This window comes from Toxorhynchites rutilus, chromosome 3, assembly GCF_029784135.1.
Source record: "Toxorhynchites rutilus septentrionalis strain SRP chromosome 3, ASM2978413v1, whole genome shotgun sequence".
NCBI lineage: Eukaryota > Metazoa > Arthropoda > Insecta > Diptera > Culicidae > Toxorhynchites > Toxorhynchites rutilus.
In genome coordinates this window covers 95,931,015-95,950,385 of record NC_073746.1, presented here as the reverse complement: position 1 = coordinate 95,950,385, position 19,371 = coordinate 95,931,015, and the positions used below count along the sequence as shown (strand labels likewise).

Here is a 19,371-nt window from a genome sequence, read left to right as displayed (position 1 = left end):
AAATTATGTACAGTTAAATAAAAACGATACAGGTTTCATTACATGTTCGCAGCAAAAAATATCCAAGTGTAACAATCGATGTACCAGAACTTTATAAGTAAGAACGTGTAATATATTTTTTTTATTAAACTGTAATTATTATTAAAAAGTGTTTTATTTCTTGAAGAATATATAATAAGTTGTTTGTAAAGCAAGAAGTTGCAAGAATGATCCGTGAGACACGACAAATGAATTAGCAGGTTCACTACATATGTTTAAAATCTCCGTTCATGTGCATCAGTTGAAACATGGTTACGTAAATCGTTACGACTCGTGCGCTTCATCTATGCATCGATTTTTTTAAAAGCAAATCGTTGCTGGTGAGGAAAACGAGTCGTTTTAAACAATCCGACTGACCCGATCTTCACCTGAAAAAAAGAAAAAAAGATCTGGTTCAGGTGGTATCGGAGAGGAATTCTGTACTGTGAGCTTCTACTAAGCAACCAGTCGATACATACCCACAAATACTGCTGGACAAATTAGCTTCCATAATTAGATAATGTTTAGAATTGTTAGGCTACTTGAAAGATTTCAGAACTTACTGAATTGATTGCAAAACAACACTGTGCATTTAAACAATCCAATATGAGCTATCCTGATTTTCCCTGATTTTTTTTTATTCTCCCTGATTTTTCAAAAAAATAGTTGGCAACCCTGCTTATAACTGTACAGTGCTGAATAACATTCAATAGTTTATGAACATCGATTCTCATTTGATATGGAATACAGCGAATCTTCAGTTGAACTATGCACGCAATCTAATAGTGCAAGTGAAATACTCATTCGGAGTTCCTCGGAGCATTCACAGGGTTGGATCAATTTCGTATGGTAGAATACGATCAGTGTTAAATCTTGTCCAAATTTGCAGACACAATTCCTATAAAAAAGTCATATTATTTAAAAAAAATGATAGACGGGTCGAAATACACAGCTGTGATGTGATTTGGACGACGGTTCGATTATGCAATGAGCTCCGTTTTGAATCAATTAGAACCTTCTTACTCCCGATTGCTGTTGAACCATGTTTGACGCGTTGTCACTTGTAGTTGAAATTACTTGCGACATTTCCACGCCGAATCATTTCAAAACTTTATCCAGTATTTCAGTAACTTCAGCCACATTTGACAAAATTTCATATCTATTTTAACTGACTTGCTTAAATTTGCATTATTTGCATTTGCAGTTGCATTATTTTCCACTATCTTTCGACAAAAAAAAATTAACCAGTTTTCAAAGAGGAGTAATTTGTATGGTTTGCCACGAGCGTTGCAAACACCCATTGCTTGTCTTGTATACCAGAAAATTCTTTTTTTTTCCTAAACGTATATACGTATATAAAACCATTCTGTTCATATATATATTCAGTCGGTTAATCAGGACCGCAAAAAGATCTATGGATTAACACGAAATTAATCTGGCATCTCTCTGAACTCTGGATTATAGGGTTCCGCGTGCAATAAAACCCGAAAAGCCGGGGTCTCTCTCCATCCATTGAAAACAGATTTCTTGACTGTATGGAGTGGGCTTCTGTTCATTCCACTTACCTCCGGAAGGCAGCGCCCCCGGAGAAGAGCACAATCATCCGTCGCACATCGAAGATTAAAAAAGGGGAGTCTGGATTAAAAAAGAAAAACTCCTCTCATATCTATATAGAAAGATTTTTTTTTCATTTACAAAAGCGCCTTCGAGTGATATTATTGGAAGCAGTAGCGGCGGTTATTACGGCGGTGGAAGAGATGAAGTGGAAATTGAACAGACAGCTCTTATGAAGCGTACGACAGAAGGCAAAGAACGATAAGAGTGGCTCAAATCCCTTCCATTTTTCGGCTTACGACAAATATCAGACGAAATGTCATGAATGCGTCGCCATGTGTGTCTGGCAGTGCTTGGCCGGGTTGGCACGAGAAGAGGGCCACTTCGCACCCATAGCTTCGAGAGCCATGAAAAATTATCATTTTACACATGTGGCAACCGAAAAGCGTCATCATTAAAAACGACTTATTTCCAGTGCGTGTGTCTGTGTGTTCAAGTGCTCTGCGGGATTAGTCACCTCATTTGGGGCGATCATGGCACGACATTATTAAAAACGGGAGAGCCGATTTCCCGGGCTAATTCCCAAGACGTAGCGCAATTTCTGCAGACTTATCATTCCCCTCAGAGCTCCCTTCGCCTACGGATTTTGAGTCATTCCCCCGGGGAGGTTTTCATTGCATTTTAAAATTCATTAAAAAGCCTCATAATTCAACAGCTTCAGCCAATTAGACCTCCTGTGAGCATAAACATCGCCCCATGACGCTAGCTTTACGAAACAAAAATCATGAGAGCCTCTATCTCATCAACCGCATACCTCAACTATCACCCTAGCGTGTTTCACCACCAGCGGTGTCGACGAGCGGCAGCAGAAGTACATGATTTTAATCACAGATAAATTTCTTGAGATAACAATAACTGACAAGCATTTAAAACAGCGAAAGATGCAGCATGCTTCGTCGTTCACAGCGGAAAGACAAGCGGACATTTCTTCTCCCTATTGCTCAGTTCAGGAATAGAGAGGGGAAGAGACACAGAAAGATGACTGTCATAAGACCCGAGAATGAAAACCTTCTGACAGATGAGAGTTTCATGGGAAGCTCATCTAGAGAAAAAAAAAGCAACTGCCTAGTTGAAGTTTAAATTATGCTGCAGTTGAAATTTTGACATCGACCGTTGTTTGTTGTTTTCTGTTGTTGCTGATGCTCTCCATGGAATTTATGGTTAACCACACAAACAGGAAAGGTCAGAGACGGAAGTATGCGTGCTGCATTCCTGCTGGGTGTGCTTCTACAAGTTCTTTTTCATGTTACATCCAATTTTACTAGCTGCCACCGGAGAAGAAGCACCACATGTGTGCCTTGATGGGGAGTGGAATAGATTGCGGAAGAATTTATAGAAACGGAAGTCAATACACTATTTTTCAAATTGATTTGTAAAATATTTCACAAACATGTTTTTTTAATGTGTTCCAGTTTTCATACCAAGAAGACGAAATAATGAAATCATTCCATGGTGTGGATAAAACGGGTAATGAGGGTAAATGATCAGCATTTTGGCAATGTAAAAATTACATTCTCATACAGAACCACTTATGATTTTTTAGTTTGTGATTACATTTTCCATTATTAACAGGTGGTCAATGTTATCGGTGTTTCAAATAATATAAAATTACATGTGGTGGCAAACAACATAAATAAAACAATTATCAAATGAATAAATGAATAAATGGATAAATGAATGAATGAATAAAAGAATAATTGAATAAATGAATAAATGAATAAATGAATAGATGAATAAATGAATAAATGAATAAATGAATAAGAGAATAAATGAATAAATAAATAAATTAATAAAAGAATAATTGAATAAATGAATAAATGAATAAATGAATAAGAGAATAAATGAATAAATAAATTAATTAATAAAAGAATAATTGAATAAATGAATAAATAAATAAATGAATAAATGAATAAATGAATAAATGAATAAATGAATAAGAGAATAAATGAATAAATAAATAAATTAATAAAAGAATAATTGAATAAATGAATAAATGAAAAAATGAATAAATGAATAAATGAATAAATGAATAAACGAATAAATGAATAAATGAATAAATGAATAAATGAATAAATGAATAAATGAATAAATGAATAAATGAATAAATGAATAAATGAATAAATGAATAAATGAATAAATGAATAAATGAATGAATAAATAAATGTAGAATGAATCTATATTAATAAAAACGGAAGGTCAAATGTGTTTGTAGACGCAAACCCCGATGAAGGGTTTTTCCGATTTTAGCCGTCTTTATTTTGATGTCTTCGTCTCTTTTCGAATTTCAATATAGTGGAGAGAAAAATCCGAAAATTTTCAGAAAACTCTGAAGGAAAAAGGGAAAATTCGGAAAATAGAATTCCCATATGTTCTACAGTTACATCGTAATAAGCGTTGTTAGTCCATTCGATGCTTGCGCTAACGAAATTGATCTTTGTTCAAAAGTGGTATTGGATATTCAGGTGAAATATCATTCCTGTATCTTCTTTCTATATAAAAAATGGAAGGTCAAATGTGTTGGTAAGTGCAAATCAAGAATCTTGAGCGAAATTGTGACTGAAATTGAATTTATATAATAATGACGAATTTTGGTAGAAGTTATAAAAAAATATATTAAAAGAAAATTATAATAGGTCAATGATCAATGAAGAGTTCTGCGATTGAACTTCTCTCTAAGAGGAGAAGAGGGGAGGGGTCTGTCTATTCTATCATATTTTCTGTATCAAACATTTATTTCAAGTTATGTTACTTGCAAGTGGTGTAAAAATCTTGAACGAGAATTGTGTCTGAAAATAATCTGATATTATAATGATAAGTTCCGGTAGAAGTACTAGGACGTTTATAGTAAAAGGTAAATTCAACGGGGTCGATTAGAAGATCAATCAATGAACTGTTCTGCGATTGGGCTCATGAACTTGCGCTTAGTAAGAAAACGTAAATGTTTGAAGGTATTGATAACAAAAAACAAATTTTGGGCGGGACGAAGTATGCCGGGTCAGTTAGTAAATTAATAAATTCATAAATGAATGAATGATTGAATGAAAACATGAATAAATGAATAAATTAAAAAAATAAATCAACTGCTTCTCCGTCTTACCGTCTCCGTATGTAATTATGCACTAAATCTAAAAAAAAAGGACAACGTATTATTTATCAAATACTGTTTTCAGAGTTTCAAGCATCAGGAAATCGTGTTCATACAATGGTTCCAAACACAAGAGTATATAACATTGCCATACATGATGGATATAGTACCCCATCTTATTAATTTTTATTATTTTTTCTTATTTTCATATCTTTATTTATTTTTTCGTGCAGCTGTCAGCTGATGCGATTCTCCCTCTCACTAGTAGAAAAAAACATTAAAAAAAAAAATTGAAAATGAATTCTCATTGAAAAAAAAATATTTGAGTGATTAGATATCATACTTTTCAAAATGTTGATATTATGAATTTACAAGTTCAATGAGACGTACGAGCTGTATTACGTGTACTAATACGAAACATAGGAATATGAAAATAGGAATATGGAAATAAGAATATGAAAATAGAAATATGAAAATCGGAATATGAGAAAAGGAATATGAATATGAGAATAAAATAATAGGAATATGAGAACAGGAATATAGAGCTAGGAATATGAAAATAAGAAAAAATAAGTAATATTTCGTATACGAAAACAGGAACATGAAAATAAGAATTTGAAAAAAAGATATGAAAAAAAAGAATATGAAAATAGGAATATGCAAACAGGAATACGAAAATATGAATATGAAAATATGAATATGAAAACAGGAACATGTAAACAGAAATATGAAAATAGGAATATAGAAATAGGAAAATAAGAAAATAGGAAAATAGGAAAGTAGGAATATATAAAAATTGGAAAATAGAAAAATAGGAAAATAGGAGTTTTTGGAATATTTGGAAGTTTTGAAGTTTTAGAATCTTTGGTATTTTTTGGGTCTTTGGAATCTACTTTTTTTTATTGGTTTTGGTATTTGGATTTGTTTGGAAATTTCAGGATTTTTTTAAATCTTTGGAGACTTTGTAATCTCTGTAAATTTTAAGAATTTTCGGAATTTGTGTTTTTTTTATTTTTTCAAATTTTTGAAATCTATAGAATCTTTGGAATCTTCAGAGCTTTTGGGATCATTGAAATCTTTGAAATCTTTGTAATTATTGTAATTTTCATAGTATTATTTGTATTTTTCTTTTTTTTTTGTAATTTTCAGAATTTAAACAATAGGAATAGGAATAGGAATAGGAATAGGAATAGGAATAGGAATAGGAATAGGAATAGGAATAGGAATAGGAATAGGAATAGGAATAGGAATAGGAATAGGAATAGGAATAGGAATAGGAATAGGAATAGGAATAGGAATAGGAATAGGAATAGGAATAGGAATAGGAATAGGAATAGGAATAGGAATAGGAATAGGAATAGGAATAGGAATAGGAATAGGAATAGGAATAGGAATAGGAATAGGAATAGGAATAGGAATAGGAATAGGAATAGGAATAGGAATAGGAATAGGAATAGGAATAGGAATAGGAATAGGAATAGGAATAGGAATAGGAATAGGAATAGGAATAGGAATAGGAATAGGAATAGGAATAGGAATAGGAATAGGAATAGGAATAGGAATAGGAATAGGAATAGGAATAGGAATAGGAATAGGAATAGGAATAGGAATAGGAATAGGAATAGGAATAGGAATAGGAATAGGAATAGGAATAGGAATAGGAATAGGAATAGGAATAGGAATAGGAATAGGAATAGGAATAGGAATAGGAATAGGAATAGGAATAGGAATAGGAATAGGAATAGGAATAGGAATAGGAATAGGAATAGGAATAGGAATAGGAATAGGAATAGGAATAGGAATAGGAATAGGAATAGGAATAGGAATAGGAATAGGAATAGGAATAGGAATAGGAATAGGAATAGGAATAGGAATAGGAATTATTCCTATCTTTGGAATCTTTGGAGTCTTTGGAGTCTTTGGAGTAATTTTTGTAATTTTTGTAATTTTTGTAATTTTTGTATTTTCTGTAATTTTTGTAATTTTTATAATTTTTGTATTGTTTTTAACTTTTGTTATTTTTTATGTTTGTAACTTTTGTAATTTTTCAAATTTTTGCGATTCGTGCATTTTTTTATATTTTTTTTTGTAATTTTTGAATATTGAGTGCTTCAGAAATTTGGAATTTTAAACAGCACACATTCCTAATTACTTTATTTTTTATACAAGCAACATTTTTATACAAAGCAACATAGTTGTTTTCTACCGCTTTTTCTGGCTGTTACGGGCTTTGAATCGTTTGTGATGAAATGTGGCAAATGTGTTTAGCGACCGAAACGGAATAAAATATGTTTGTGTAGCCCATGTTCTACCATATAACGATATCATACAAAGTGCCACACCTTCAGTCATTTTCTACAAAATAATTTCAGAAGTTTTGATTGTGGTTTAATGCTCTTCCTGAGAACGGGTCAAACGGATGGAGTTTGAAATGAGACTAACAAATTGTTGCCACAACTGCTTCTGATAGAATTTGATTTCTCTCTTTAGCCTCACTGTCAAAAAACGAAAAGATAACCCAAAATATGCATAAACCACTATCGCCCCCAAAAATACATGCAGTACGGAAGCAACTTGATGAGTCATGAAAACATTTTTTTCCTACTTCGCTTAAAACGATTGTTTTTATTAGTGTCGTTATCATTATTACAAAGTTATTGTCGAATAAATATTGGAGATTATTCCCAAGCGAGCCTCAAAAGAAAAGAAAAAAAATGGAACGGCCTTCCACACACCGTCCACAGAGCTATTAAATCAAACATTTCAAACTTACCATGGCATTCACATCCATTGCCATAAAACACATGTCGCCGTTTAATCCTCCTCCTTCGGTTCGGGACTTGTCGTCCCATAACCACTCTGCTGCCGATAACCAAGACGCTTGCCGTGTCTTCCAGTCCGAGTCACGGGGAAAAAGACGACGTCTTAAATTATCTAAAGACGCACAGCAGTTTATGCTCAATGACTTCGCCTTATTGCCCGGAGAAGAACCCAAAATGGGCACTGGGTGCGCTTCGCTCCGGATTGTGCTGCTCTTGAAAAAAAGAGCGAAGCCATAAAATGCGCTCCGAAATTATCAATAATGACGGCTTTATCTATTTATTGTCTCACCGCGCGCCTGTCTCCGGTCGTCGTCATCATCGTTCCTTTTGCCACCTTTTTATGTTGATGCATTTTTGGTTTATGTTCACGGGTACTACTAATTTTGGCTGCGGTAAGCCTGGCTCCGAGATATGGCCTATCCGGGGGCGGGCAAAGACAGCTCGTTGAAATAAATTAACGGATTATACACGTTAAGTGCAAGAGAGAGAGAGAGAGCGTAAGAAGCAGATTTATTGGAGCCCGGAATGATTTCCCCTAGTTACTTTGACACATCCATAGGAACTATCCTCCTAGGTCGAGAATGTTAACATCGTTCTACTTTATCTTTCTCTCTTTTTTCCAGTTGACGGCGGCTGGAGCTCTTGGGGTCCCTGGACCGACTGCAAATGTCCCGGTCACCCGAAGCAAGGTCAAAAGCGGTCCCGGGTGTGCAACAACCCGCTGCCGCTGAACAGTGGAGCTCCGTGCGTTGGCCACAACACCGAAACTACCTCGGACTGTCTGCCCTGTACAGGTAAGGCTGCAATACGGCGCGAAACCTTCGTTGACAACGACGTCGACGTGACAAATGCTCCCCACAGATAACATCGAAATGCTTTTTGTGTGTATGTGTGTGTGTCGTTGCTAGTTTAAACAAACTTTTGCTTGGCTCTGAAGTACTCTAGCCTGCAGTTGAAATGATACTTCACATTGACACCCCTCCGTCCCGGTACAGCAAGGTAGCGCAAATAGTGTAACTATCCATTTCGCACTGAACGCTGAATGTTGCTCGTGTTTTATGCTAATTTACCGCACTGTCTTGGCGCCACTTTGGGGCCTAGGTTGCTAGGAGTAGTTCTGCACATTAATTTTTCTTAATAAGCGCAAAAAATGGAGCTTTCATGAGTAAATTATTAATTTCAAATGCATTTAATGTTTTGTTTTTTTTTTTGGAATGTTTTTTTAACAATCAAAAAATGTGTAGGGGAGAGGGAGGCAAGTTGGCGATTTTAAGCTTTGGCGAGCCCTGGATCTTGGAATTATTTTTTTGTTTAATGTTGATGCTGATTCATATAGCCTAAAGTGTTTTCTATATTATGGGATGGGCAAAAAAAACTAAAAAACTTGTCCACCCAAAAGCTTTGCGCAAAAAGCGCCGAATTCGCCATCTTGCCTCCACGAGGAGGCAAGTTGGCGAATATGGTTTGGTCACCTAAAAACCAACAAAATGTAATAACAATTATTTATTTATCCTTGGTTGGAACAGAAGAAATGCCATTTCCATCAACACTGTAAATGTCACACGCAGGAAAACGATACTGAGCTCATATATCTCCCAAAGTTCGAAAAAATAAGTCACAATTTTCTTTATTGAACGCCATTAATCGAGCCGCTGAGGTATTTTCTGGCTTTCTCAAAGATAGCTTATGAGCCTTCATAAACATTTCAACCCATGTCCGTCCAGCGCATGTTCCTTTGGAAGGGTGCTCTATGCCGTTTTTAACCGCAAACGAATAGACAATGACAATTCTTCAAAGCTGGACCTGAATGTGGCCTTAAAGTGGCCTTTATTGGACGAGGTATCCTGAAATTGATACAGATTCAATATTTCTTGCATAAAGAACATGGAAACGCAAATGCGGAATTGAAAAGCTAACCTCCATGTCTGGATATTTTCGTCGATAGCGTCTCAAAGTTAGCTCTGGCACACCGAACTGTTTTGAAGCATCCAGAACAGACAAACCTTCTTCTATAGCTTTCATAACACTCTCCAAACTGGTGTCCGACCAATATTGGTCTCTTTTTCGCTTATAAGTTCTAACCATCTGCAATAAAAAAACAAAAATTTACATAATGTTGCAGTTCGCCAACTTGCCCCCAAGCGACTTTTTCAATAAAAAAAAAATCAACCGAAAAAAATCATGATTGAAGCTCGCCGGAAACAAACAAATTATGTACAATAGAGTGCCTTTATCATGTATAAAATTATTTTGAAATTCCTCATAAAGTGGATAATGAAATTTCTTATTTTATATTTTTATATTTATATTTTTCTTATTATTTTCTAATTTCACTTCTTTGTGATAACGTTTTCGGCAGATTTGGCCTTGTTATGAAGCATTTTCAGTAAAAAGTAGGTGGCGCTACCTTCATTACAACGGTCAAATTAAACGATCAAATTACCGATTCGTCATCTTGCTTCCCTCGCCAACTTGCCTCCCTCTTCCCTTCCATATATTTGAATCCTTATATGGTACACCATAGGATCTATGGTGAAAAATGTACCTTTTCGTTTTTTTCACGCCATTCTCAACAGTTTTGAGACAAAAATATGAAAACATACTGAAAGTACATCTTACTAAGGTGTATCGCTAAATATCTTCAAACAATTTTTTTCATCAAAAATCTAATAATAAAAAAAAAAATTAAATACGCAGTACAAAACAATTTATATATTTGCTGGAATTTCAAAATTTTGGAAAAAAATATAACTTTGAGACCCCCTTTTGTTCTAATTTTCATTTAAATTCGTTCGTATGTGTCTTTTTTCTACATTTGGCGTAATTTCGTAATTTGGCGTTCCTGAATTTTTAAGAGCATTGCGAGACACAAAAATAATTTTCTTTGTCGTCTGCATTATTATTTTTATTTTCTTGAAATCGATTATTTTATTGTATTCGTGGTTTTAAATTGTTATAATCAAATAAAAAAATAATTCGGTTTTTTAAGTGTTCTTCTCATTAATCCGAATGATCTTTCTACAATTTTTTTTTTCTCACAGAGCTCCATCGTACTGCTGACTCCTATCAATTTTGTAAACCATCTAAATCCAATTTAAAGATAATCTCATATATTTTAAGATACGAGAAAAACAATCTTTGTACAGCGCAATGCTCTAAATATACCGACAAAATTTAGACATATGAAAAACAAAATTTAAAAAATAATAGAGCAATAATGGGTCTCTAAATTCGAAATAAATTATAAATTCCCAAAGGCCGAAGAAAAAAAAATTTTTTTTTCGCAGTTCTCTTAAAAATTTAAGAAGAAATTAAGCTACATGTGGAAAAAACAACACATACGAACCCATTAAAAAAAAAAATTAGAGTAAAATTGGGTCTCAAATAATATTTTTTTCCAAATTTCGAAATGCCTGAAAATATATATAATTTTTTGTTGTACTATATACAAACTAGAGTAGAACTGAATCTCAAAAAAAAAAATTAATTTGAAATAAAAATAAAAATTAATTTAAAAATTTTTTAGTACTTGATTTTTTGATGAAAAAATTTGATGAAATATTGACCGATACACCTTAGTAAGATGTACTTTCAGTATTTTTTTTTTCATATTTTTGTTTCAAAGCTATTAAGAATGACGTGAAATAAACGAAAATTTTTCACCATAGATCCTATGGTGTACCATATAAGGACCTAAATATCTGGTACTACTGCCAAAATGTTTGATTTAGTACCCTATACAATATTTTCCATACAGCGGGTGAATTGGTTTGGGGACTTTTTACTCCCTTTCCCAGCCAAACTCTTCGGAAATACATAAAAAAAAAATTTGTGCCGCGCAACACTGAAAAAAATCTAAGTAGAGTAGTACTGAATTTATAAATCCCAAAAAAAAAATCAAAATTTCAATATTTTTTTAGTACTTAAATTTTTGATTAATTTTTTTTTTGATGATTTTTTTGATACACCGTAGTAAGATGCAAATTCAGTTTTTATTTTCAAATTTTTATCCCAAAGGTTTTGAGGATGGCGTGAAATAATCGAAAAAGTACATAGTACATAGGGGTTCAAATAAATCGTCAACATTTCTTATTTAATATCCTATACACTATTTGCCATACAGCAAATAATTTGGTTTGGGGGCACTTTTTACTCCCTTACCCCGCCAGGCCCTTTGTTGCAATTCTAAAGATAGCTTCATAATGTCTCTATCATAAAGGTCTTGGCTCTTTTCGGCGAAAATCTCTAGCAATAGATTTTTACAGTTATCTCTTGATTCCAATTTCCTATCACTTTTGAAATTTTTCAATGCTAGATAAAGGTGGTAATCAGTTGGTGCTTGGTCCAGACTATATGGTGGATGCATTAAAACATCTCAATCAAGCGGAATCGTGTAACCTTGCGTTGTCCTGATGGAACACAACACCTCTTCTGTTGGTCAATTCTGAACGTTTCTGGTCAATCGCTAGCTTCAAACAGTCCATTTGTTGACAGTAGAGATCTTAATTCAGTGTATTGCACTAAACAAAATTAAAAAAATAAAACAAAATAATTGCACGTATTTCACTGTTGCAGTATCGGCACCGTAAACACCACTCACAATTTCAGCGGTCTGGCTTGCATTTTCGCGTTTATATTGAACTGCAAAATTTTAATGTCTCTATAATTCAACACGCGCTCCATCTCTCTCTCTCAATTAATTCTCTCATGCAACAGACATCATGATTGCAGCATGAAAAAAAACAATCAATTAATCAATTGTTAGAATACAAGTTGCATTTTAAACTAATAATTCACTGTTTGTTTATTTCTACGCAAATTTTGGCATTTACGCCGTTTTTTACGCGGATTTTTTTAATTTACGCGGTTTTTGTTTACGCGGCACGTATCTATCGCGTAAAAAGTGACTCCAGTGTACTTCAGAGGCAAAAACGTGATATGTTAGCTGACTTGGCATTCTTGATGAAAAATATCGGTTACAGTTGAGCTTTTTCACCATTTTTCATTGAGACTGACTTTTTTATAAGAACGTATCGAAAATCATTGATATTTAAAAAAACATGACTCGTGATTCAGCTGTCTGTCAATATACTTTCTAGGAAAACAAATGTTCAAAACCCATGCCTCTTTCTAGTCCTAATATAAAACGTTTCATATAGTTTTTCATGCAGAATGACATGTAAATTCTGTACACTTCATTCTGATGAGTGAGACACGACCCGACTATCCGTGAAAGCTTCATATGAAATCTGTCAAATTGAAATAGTATTTCAACCCTACTATAATCGCGCATAGGTCTCACAGACCGAAAAAACAATAATTATTTTCCAAGGAGGCTGAACTCCATTTAGTTTTAGTAGTCATTTCATTGGAACTAAATGAAGTTGAAAAAATAAAATAGAAAAAAAATGTTTTTTCATTCAATTATTGTCTTTTCTTTAAATAAATACCTGTGACGCCGGGCACAAGTGTACGAAATATGATTATGCGCGCGAGTACTGGAGGGGTAATAGAAATATATAAAAAGTATCCAACTTTTTTTTTGTATGAAATCCTATTTTTGAGTAAGTTCTACTTACGGTAGATAAGAGTGTTTTTTCTAGAATGTTCCATGGGTTTCCACAACTTATCGAACAGACAGTTGGATTTCGAGTCTAGAAGATTTTCCGATAAAAGCTCTATTATTGTGGAACGACGTTTTAATCCATCTTAAAATGCTCCAAATGTTATCAATGTAATTTTGCGTTCTGAATTGATATATTTCACCCAAAACTTTGCTCTTGCTAGAATCGACTACTGTTAAATTTATCTCAGGTAATCAACAAAGATCGAGAACCAAGCCCTGTAACTTGTCTTGATATACATTTGGACATCCTTCACATGGTTTTGTACGTGATTTGTTTTGGGATTTCAACAATAGTCATTGCACCGCACGATTTTAAATTTTTGTCCACTTCGAACAGTCGTTAATATACAAGAAAGTAGACAAATTTTCATGATATTTGACTCGTGTTCATAAAAGTGTAATCTTAAAAAAAATGTTTTAGAAATGGACATTTAGAAAAAAATACTCATTATATATTCAACAACGAACTGAAATCTGGCATTAAAAAGCAATATATAAAGATTTCATTGAGATCAGTAGAATTAATGTCGCATCATCCCGACTCTGAAATCCCCAAATAATCTGACTAATTCTTTCCAACAAACATCATTTCACTAACGCGCATTCTTCCATTACCATCACATCGCATTCGCTCGTCGGATTTATGTATTTTCTGCACAACTAAGCCGCACTCTTCCATCAACAAACACCCACCTGACTGACATTGCCGATGTCGTTGCTGTTGATGCTTTTGCTGGTGGCCATGAAAATCATCACCATCGCATACAATCATGTTACCATCATCACTTAACCACCGCCGCCCTCACTCACTCATCACGAGCTCCCACCCACTTGCGGCGCGCGACATTCGGTCCCGATCCAACTTGTTTTCCACTTCGTTTGCTCCCACACGTAAACGACGAACAAATAGTTAATCCTAATGGATTTGAATTAAATGGTAAGAATTAATTTCGAATTCATTGGTCTCTTCTTTGCGCGGAAGTGTTGCTGCTCATTGGTTGCATGGGTGTATGCTGTGCTATGCTCAAAACTGTCACGCGTTCCTCCGAAATTCTAACCCAACCTTTTGTGAGTGTTTGTATGAATATGTGCATCAGAAGTGGGGGCTATGGGGTGTCTGGTCTCACCAAGAAGCAGATAGTCCACGGGCCATCCATAGGAAGCTCTACTTTATGCGCGACTCGCAAAGTGTCAGAACACCCTTAGGAAGGATTCGTCCGAGGAAGGAGCACGCCATGGGTTCACGTTGTAATGGTTCTCGGCTCTGTTCTTGACAAGTTCGCTTGAATGGGGGAACACTTTGCTTCTAAAATTTAAATTCTATTACGAACGTTGACCGTAAAATTAGACAATGTATGAATGTACGCATATGCGCAGAGAGACTGTCAGAGACGATTTTTTTTATATGGCGGATATAAGTTTTACGGTGAAATTTTATACTCGACTCCCAAAAGTTTTGATGGAAGGAAGACAGGAAGCGGTTGTAAACCTTTCAAACTGGGACTGTAAAAAGGAAGCCATAGGAACGTGATTACTATTTTGATCGTATTGTTAATTTGAATTGATTTGAGCACATTTTGGTTGAAAGTTGAGCATTCTTCATAGCCGGGGAAACCATTGAAAATATTTCCAATCCAATCAAGTTCAATGCGATCACCCCATGTTCGCTACAATATCCTTGTTAATTATGCAAAGTAATGTGATCCCCATCAAATAATGCCGATTCTTCGCACGAGTCAACAGTAAACAGTTACACACAGATAGTACCATGGAGCGAATGTATTTGCATCCATTCTTTATCGATCGCCCTAGATTTTTTTTCGCCTTTTCAGCCAGTATGCATGCATTCCCCCTTTTTATCACCCCCCAAAGTGTGCGCTCTAAAACTAAGCAAACAGTCTAGCGATAGGTCCGACGGCACATTATGTACATGTATTTATGTTTGCACATACCACCAGGCACACACACCGATAGCAGACATCCAATACCGGACTGAATTAAAGAAGCCCTTCACATAAAATCCGAACGGCCCGGCAACCGGAGCCGTTCCGGAGTGTATCCCATTTCTCCATCAACCTAATTTGCATAATTCAATTTTGCAGCCGGCCGCTGGTCGCAATGGTCCGACTGGAGTTTGTGTACACCGGACTGTACTCAGACCCGTCATCGGTACTGCATCGGTGGGCCCATCGCAGCTTCGTCCTCCGTGTCCTCGGCAGCGGCCGCCCTGCTGGTGGCCAACTCATCCACCGGTGCTGGCCAGCACGACAAACAACAACCATACGATGGCAGCACCATCAATTGCGTCGGCAAAAGCCTGCAGACGATCTCGTGCGCCGGAGGGGCCTGCAACTACAGCGTCCAAGGTAGGTGCCCTAGGGAGTAGTGGGGGTGGGGTAAAAAGTAAAGCCGCATTTCATCTGTGAATATTTGGGGGGAAACATCAAAACATAAGCACATTCTTCGACGCGCGCCTGGCTTGGAACGTTTCAATTTGATTGGCTGATTCCCGCATTGGACAGCAGAGATGCCAGATATAAAGACATTCATCAGCATCTACAATACAAAAAGAACAAGAAGAAGACTAAACAAAATAATCACGATACAAGAAAAGCTTTTATTTGTTTTCAACACATTTAGTCTGTGATCTCTTCTAGAAATCGATTTATTGGAAATAAAATACATACCTTCCATGGGCGAAGACATGTAAAGACATTAAAACAAATCGCCTTGAACTCCTACTGGACAATGAAACGTTAAAAACTTTTTGTAACCCAAAACTCCTTATTCGAAATTAAACTTTTTTTTATGCCATCTGTTTATTTTATTAGGCTCATCCAGCAATTCAGCTGCAACAGAGCCGAATATATGCGTGTGCATTTTATCTCACGATAATATAACCCAGTAGCCATTTAGGCGTAAGAGTATTCCTATCTTATCGATATATGTTTTATCTATTACACAGTAGCCATTTTAGACGAAAGAGCATTCGTATCTCATCGATGTCGCCTTTTTCAGCGTAAGAATATTCATATTGCTCGAATGTTCACCAGTTGGACCATACACAGCGGGACTGTTGATATGAGACTTCCATTGTTGTGTTATTAATAGTACCAACTACCGATGCAGCAGACCGTTATGGGAGCGGTAAAAGACTGGGATTACACATGATGATTGTTGCGTGGACGTTCCTGCTCATGTTTCTTCGCTCAGTAGCGGACACGCATCCAATCAGGCTAATTAGACTGAAGTCGCTTTTTACGCGGGAGGTACGTGTTACGTATAAAAAACCACGTAAATTCTAGAATTCGCGCAGAAAAACCGCTTGAATCCCAAAATCCGCACAAAAAAAAACCGCGTAAAAATATACCGCGTGAATTTCTAATTCCGTGTAAAAATCTAACAAACAGTGAATTATTAGTTTAAAATGCAACCCATATTCTAGCAATCGATTAACTGATTTTTTTTGCGTGCTACAATCATGATATATGTGTTACCTCTTAGTTCTCAGTTATTAATCAGTGATGTAATACAAACTTGTTCCGTGAAAAGTCACATCAATTAGTACATTAAATCTGTTTACACTGGAGTCACTTTTTACGCGGTTGATACTTGCCTCGTAAAAAACCGTAAATTCTGGAATCCGTGTACAAAAAAAAACGCGTAAATCCCGAAAAGCGCGTGAATTTTTAAAACCACGCAAAAAACCCGCGTAAAAAAAACGCGTAAAAAGTGACTTCGGTGTATTTGATAGAGAGACTTTTAACACAACATAACGAAAATTCTGAAAGACATATTTTCACTTTTTTCTTGATTTTATTGTCACTCATTTTTGTGATTTCAACAAATATATTTATTTTTCCGAAGTACACTGAAGTCGCTTTTTACGCGGATTTCGGAATTTACGCGGATTTTTTTTACGTTGAATTCGGAATTTACGCGGTCAACGCGGCAAGTATCTTTCCGTGACTCGTCACGAAATAAGTTTGTATTGTATCACTGATTAGTAGCTGAGAAATAAAAGGAGAAGCAGATATCATGACTGTAGCATGCAAAAATTCAGTTAATTAATTGCTAGAATATGGGTTTCATTTGAAACTAATAATTCACTGTTTGTTAGATTTTTACACGAATTTTGAAATTTACCCGGTTTACCATTACGCGGATTTTGTAATTTACGCGGTTTTCTTTCACGTGGTTTTCTTTTACGCAGTTTTTGTTTACGCCGCAAGTATCCCCGCGTAAGAAGCGACTCTAATGTATGTAACTTTTGAATCGTTTCAATGATTTTTGATCTTCTAGCAGAAAATGAAATGAATTTTCTAGGAAAATTTCAAAACTACATGCCAAACGTCTGCTTCCAGGTGACAATTTTAGAAAAAAAAATTATTGTTGTTATCTATGTAACATGACTTTTTACATTGCTCTTTGAAACGAAACTGATTTATATAACATAATAAAAATTGGAAAACATGGGTTTCCGTTATTGTTATGTATTTTTACTATTTGTAAAATTATGTACTATACATATGGCCAAATAAAAAATACATCCTGATTTTTTCATATGTTAAAACACTCACATGTTTCCAAAAATTATGTTGAAAATTACTTTGTCTCTACATCTCAAAAATATTAGTAATTATTTTTTTCCCAAGTTCTCGCTCGAAAATATACATTTGTTATGCAGTTTATAATTTTTCCGAAAATTTTAATACAACAATAATGAAATACCAACTACCAACTCGGTGATTTACTGGAAGCTGAAGCAAAAGTGAAAAAAATAACTCATCTCAAAAAAAAAAGTGAAGAATTTTTAAAATCAATTCCAAGAGAAACAGCGTGCAGTTATTTATCATATTTATTATCATATGATCAATTTTAATTACTACTTATTTTCTAAAAGTACGTATTCAAAACCATTGATTTTTCTTTCAAAAAAGCAGAGTCTACAGGTGTTATATGCACACTAGAAACGGTTATGTGAATGTTGTTATAAAATAATTAATAAAAACAAACTTTTTGGGGTAATCAAACATTGTAATTTTCAAAAATGCAACCTGAATTGTGAACAATATACTTCAAATACCCCAAGTAAACAGTGAGCACTCGACATATTCATTTCACTTTCGATTCACTTCTCAAATGACGATTGAAAATTTCGTTACAGTTTGAGAAATGGGGCGCGCACAAATAAGCAGAGATATCCTCTTTATTGAACGTGAAGAGAGAGGGAAATAGAAAGAGAAAGAGAAAGAGAAAGAGAAAGAGAAAGAAGAGAAAGAGAAAGAGAAAGAGAAAGAGAAAGAGAAAGAGAAAGAGAAAGAGAAAGAGAAAAGAGAAAGAGAAAGAGAAAGAGAAAGAGAAGAGAGAAAGAGAAAGAGAAAGAGAAAGAGAAAGAGAAAGAGAAAGAGAAAGAGAAAGAGAAAGAGAAAGAGAAAAGAGGAAAGAGAAAGAGAAAGAGAAAGAGAAAGAGAAAGAGAAAGAGAAAGAGAAAGAGAAAGAGAAAGAGAAAGAGGAAAGAGAAAGAGAAAGAGAAAGAGAATAGAGAAAGAGAAAGAGAAAGAGAAAGAGAAAGAGAAAGAGAAAAGAAGAGAAGAGAAAGAGAAAGAGAAAGAGAAAGAGAAAGAGAAAGAGAAAGAGAAAAGAGAAAGAGAAAGAGAAAGAGAAAGAGAAAGAAGAGAAGAGAAGGAAAGAGAAAGAGAAAGAGAAAGAGAAAGAGAAAGAGAAAGAGAAAGAGAAAGAAAAAGAGAAAGAGAAAGAGAAAGAGAATTAGTCACGAATACAATCTAAAACTGAAACTAATTAATTAATTATTCATGTGCCTTCTTCTGCTTTTATATTGATAAATCAGATACATACAAGTTGAAAAAATATGAATCTAAAATCGGCATTTTAAACTTTCATAAACTTGAAATTTGGGTTGGGTCTGGGTCTGCATAATCTGAATCGAGATTCCCCGTATGAAATTCAGGACTTTAAATTTGAAATAATCACAAATACTGGTAAGCATTTGTATAATATACATGGTACAGCAATACGATTAATACGAGCGAGCGAAACAAAAGACAAATAAGCTTTTCCGCACATACACGGCCCAGACCGAGATAGATATTGTTCTTCTTCATGCGCTCCTTTTTTACTCTTAGAAAACACTCTTCCCAACTTCATTTATAATCAGGTGCAATATTATCACGTTTGCCAATTGT

At 34.8% G+C, this 19,371-nt stretch overlaps 1 protein-coding gene across 1 annotated transcript in view; it reads left to right on the top strand.

Annotated features, from left to right (window-relative positions):
* The window catches only part of LOC129780393 (netrin receptor UNC5C-like), a 403,924-nt gene that overhangs the window by 89,251 nt on the left and 295,302 nt on the right, over window positions 1–19,371 (top strand). The window contains exons 6-7 of the mRNA XM_055788611.1: window positions 8,163–8,333; window positions 15,268–15,531. Of these exons, the coding sequence (XP_055644586.1) occupies window positions 8,163–8,333; window positions 15,268–15,531 (435 nt within the window). The remainder of the gene's footprint in view (window positions 1–8,162; window positions 8,334–15,267; window positions 15,532–19,371) is intronic.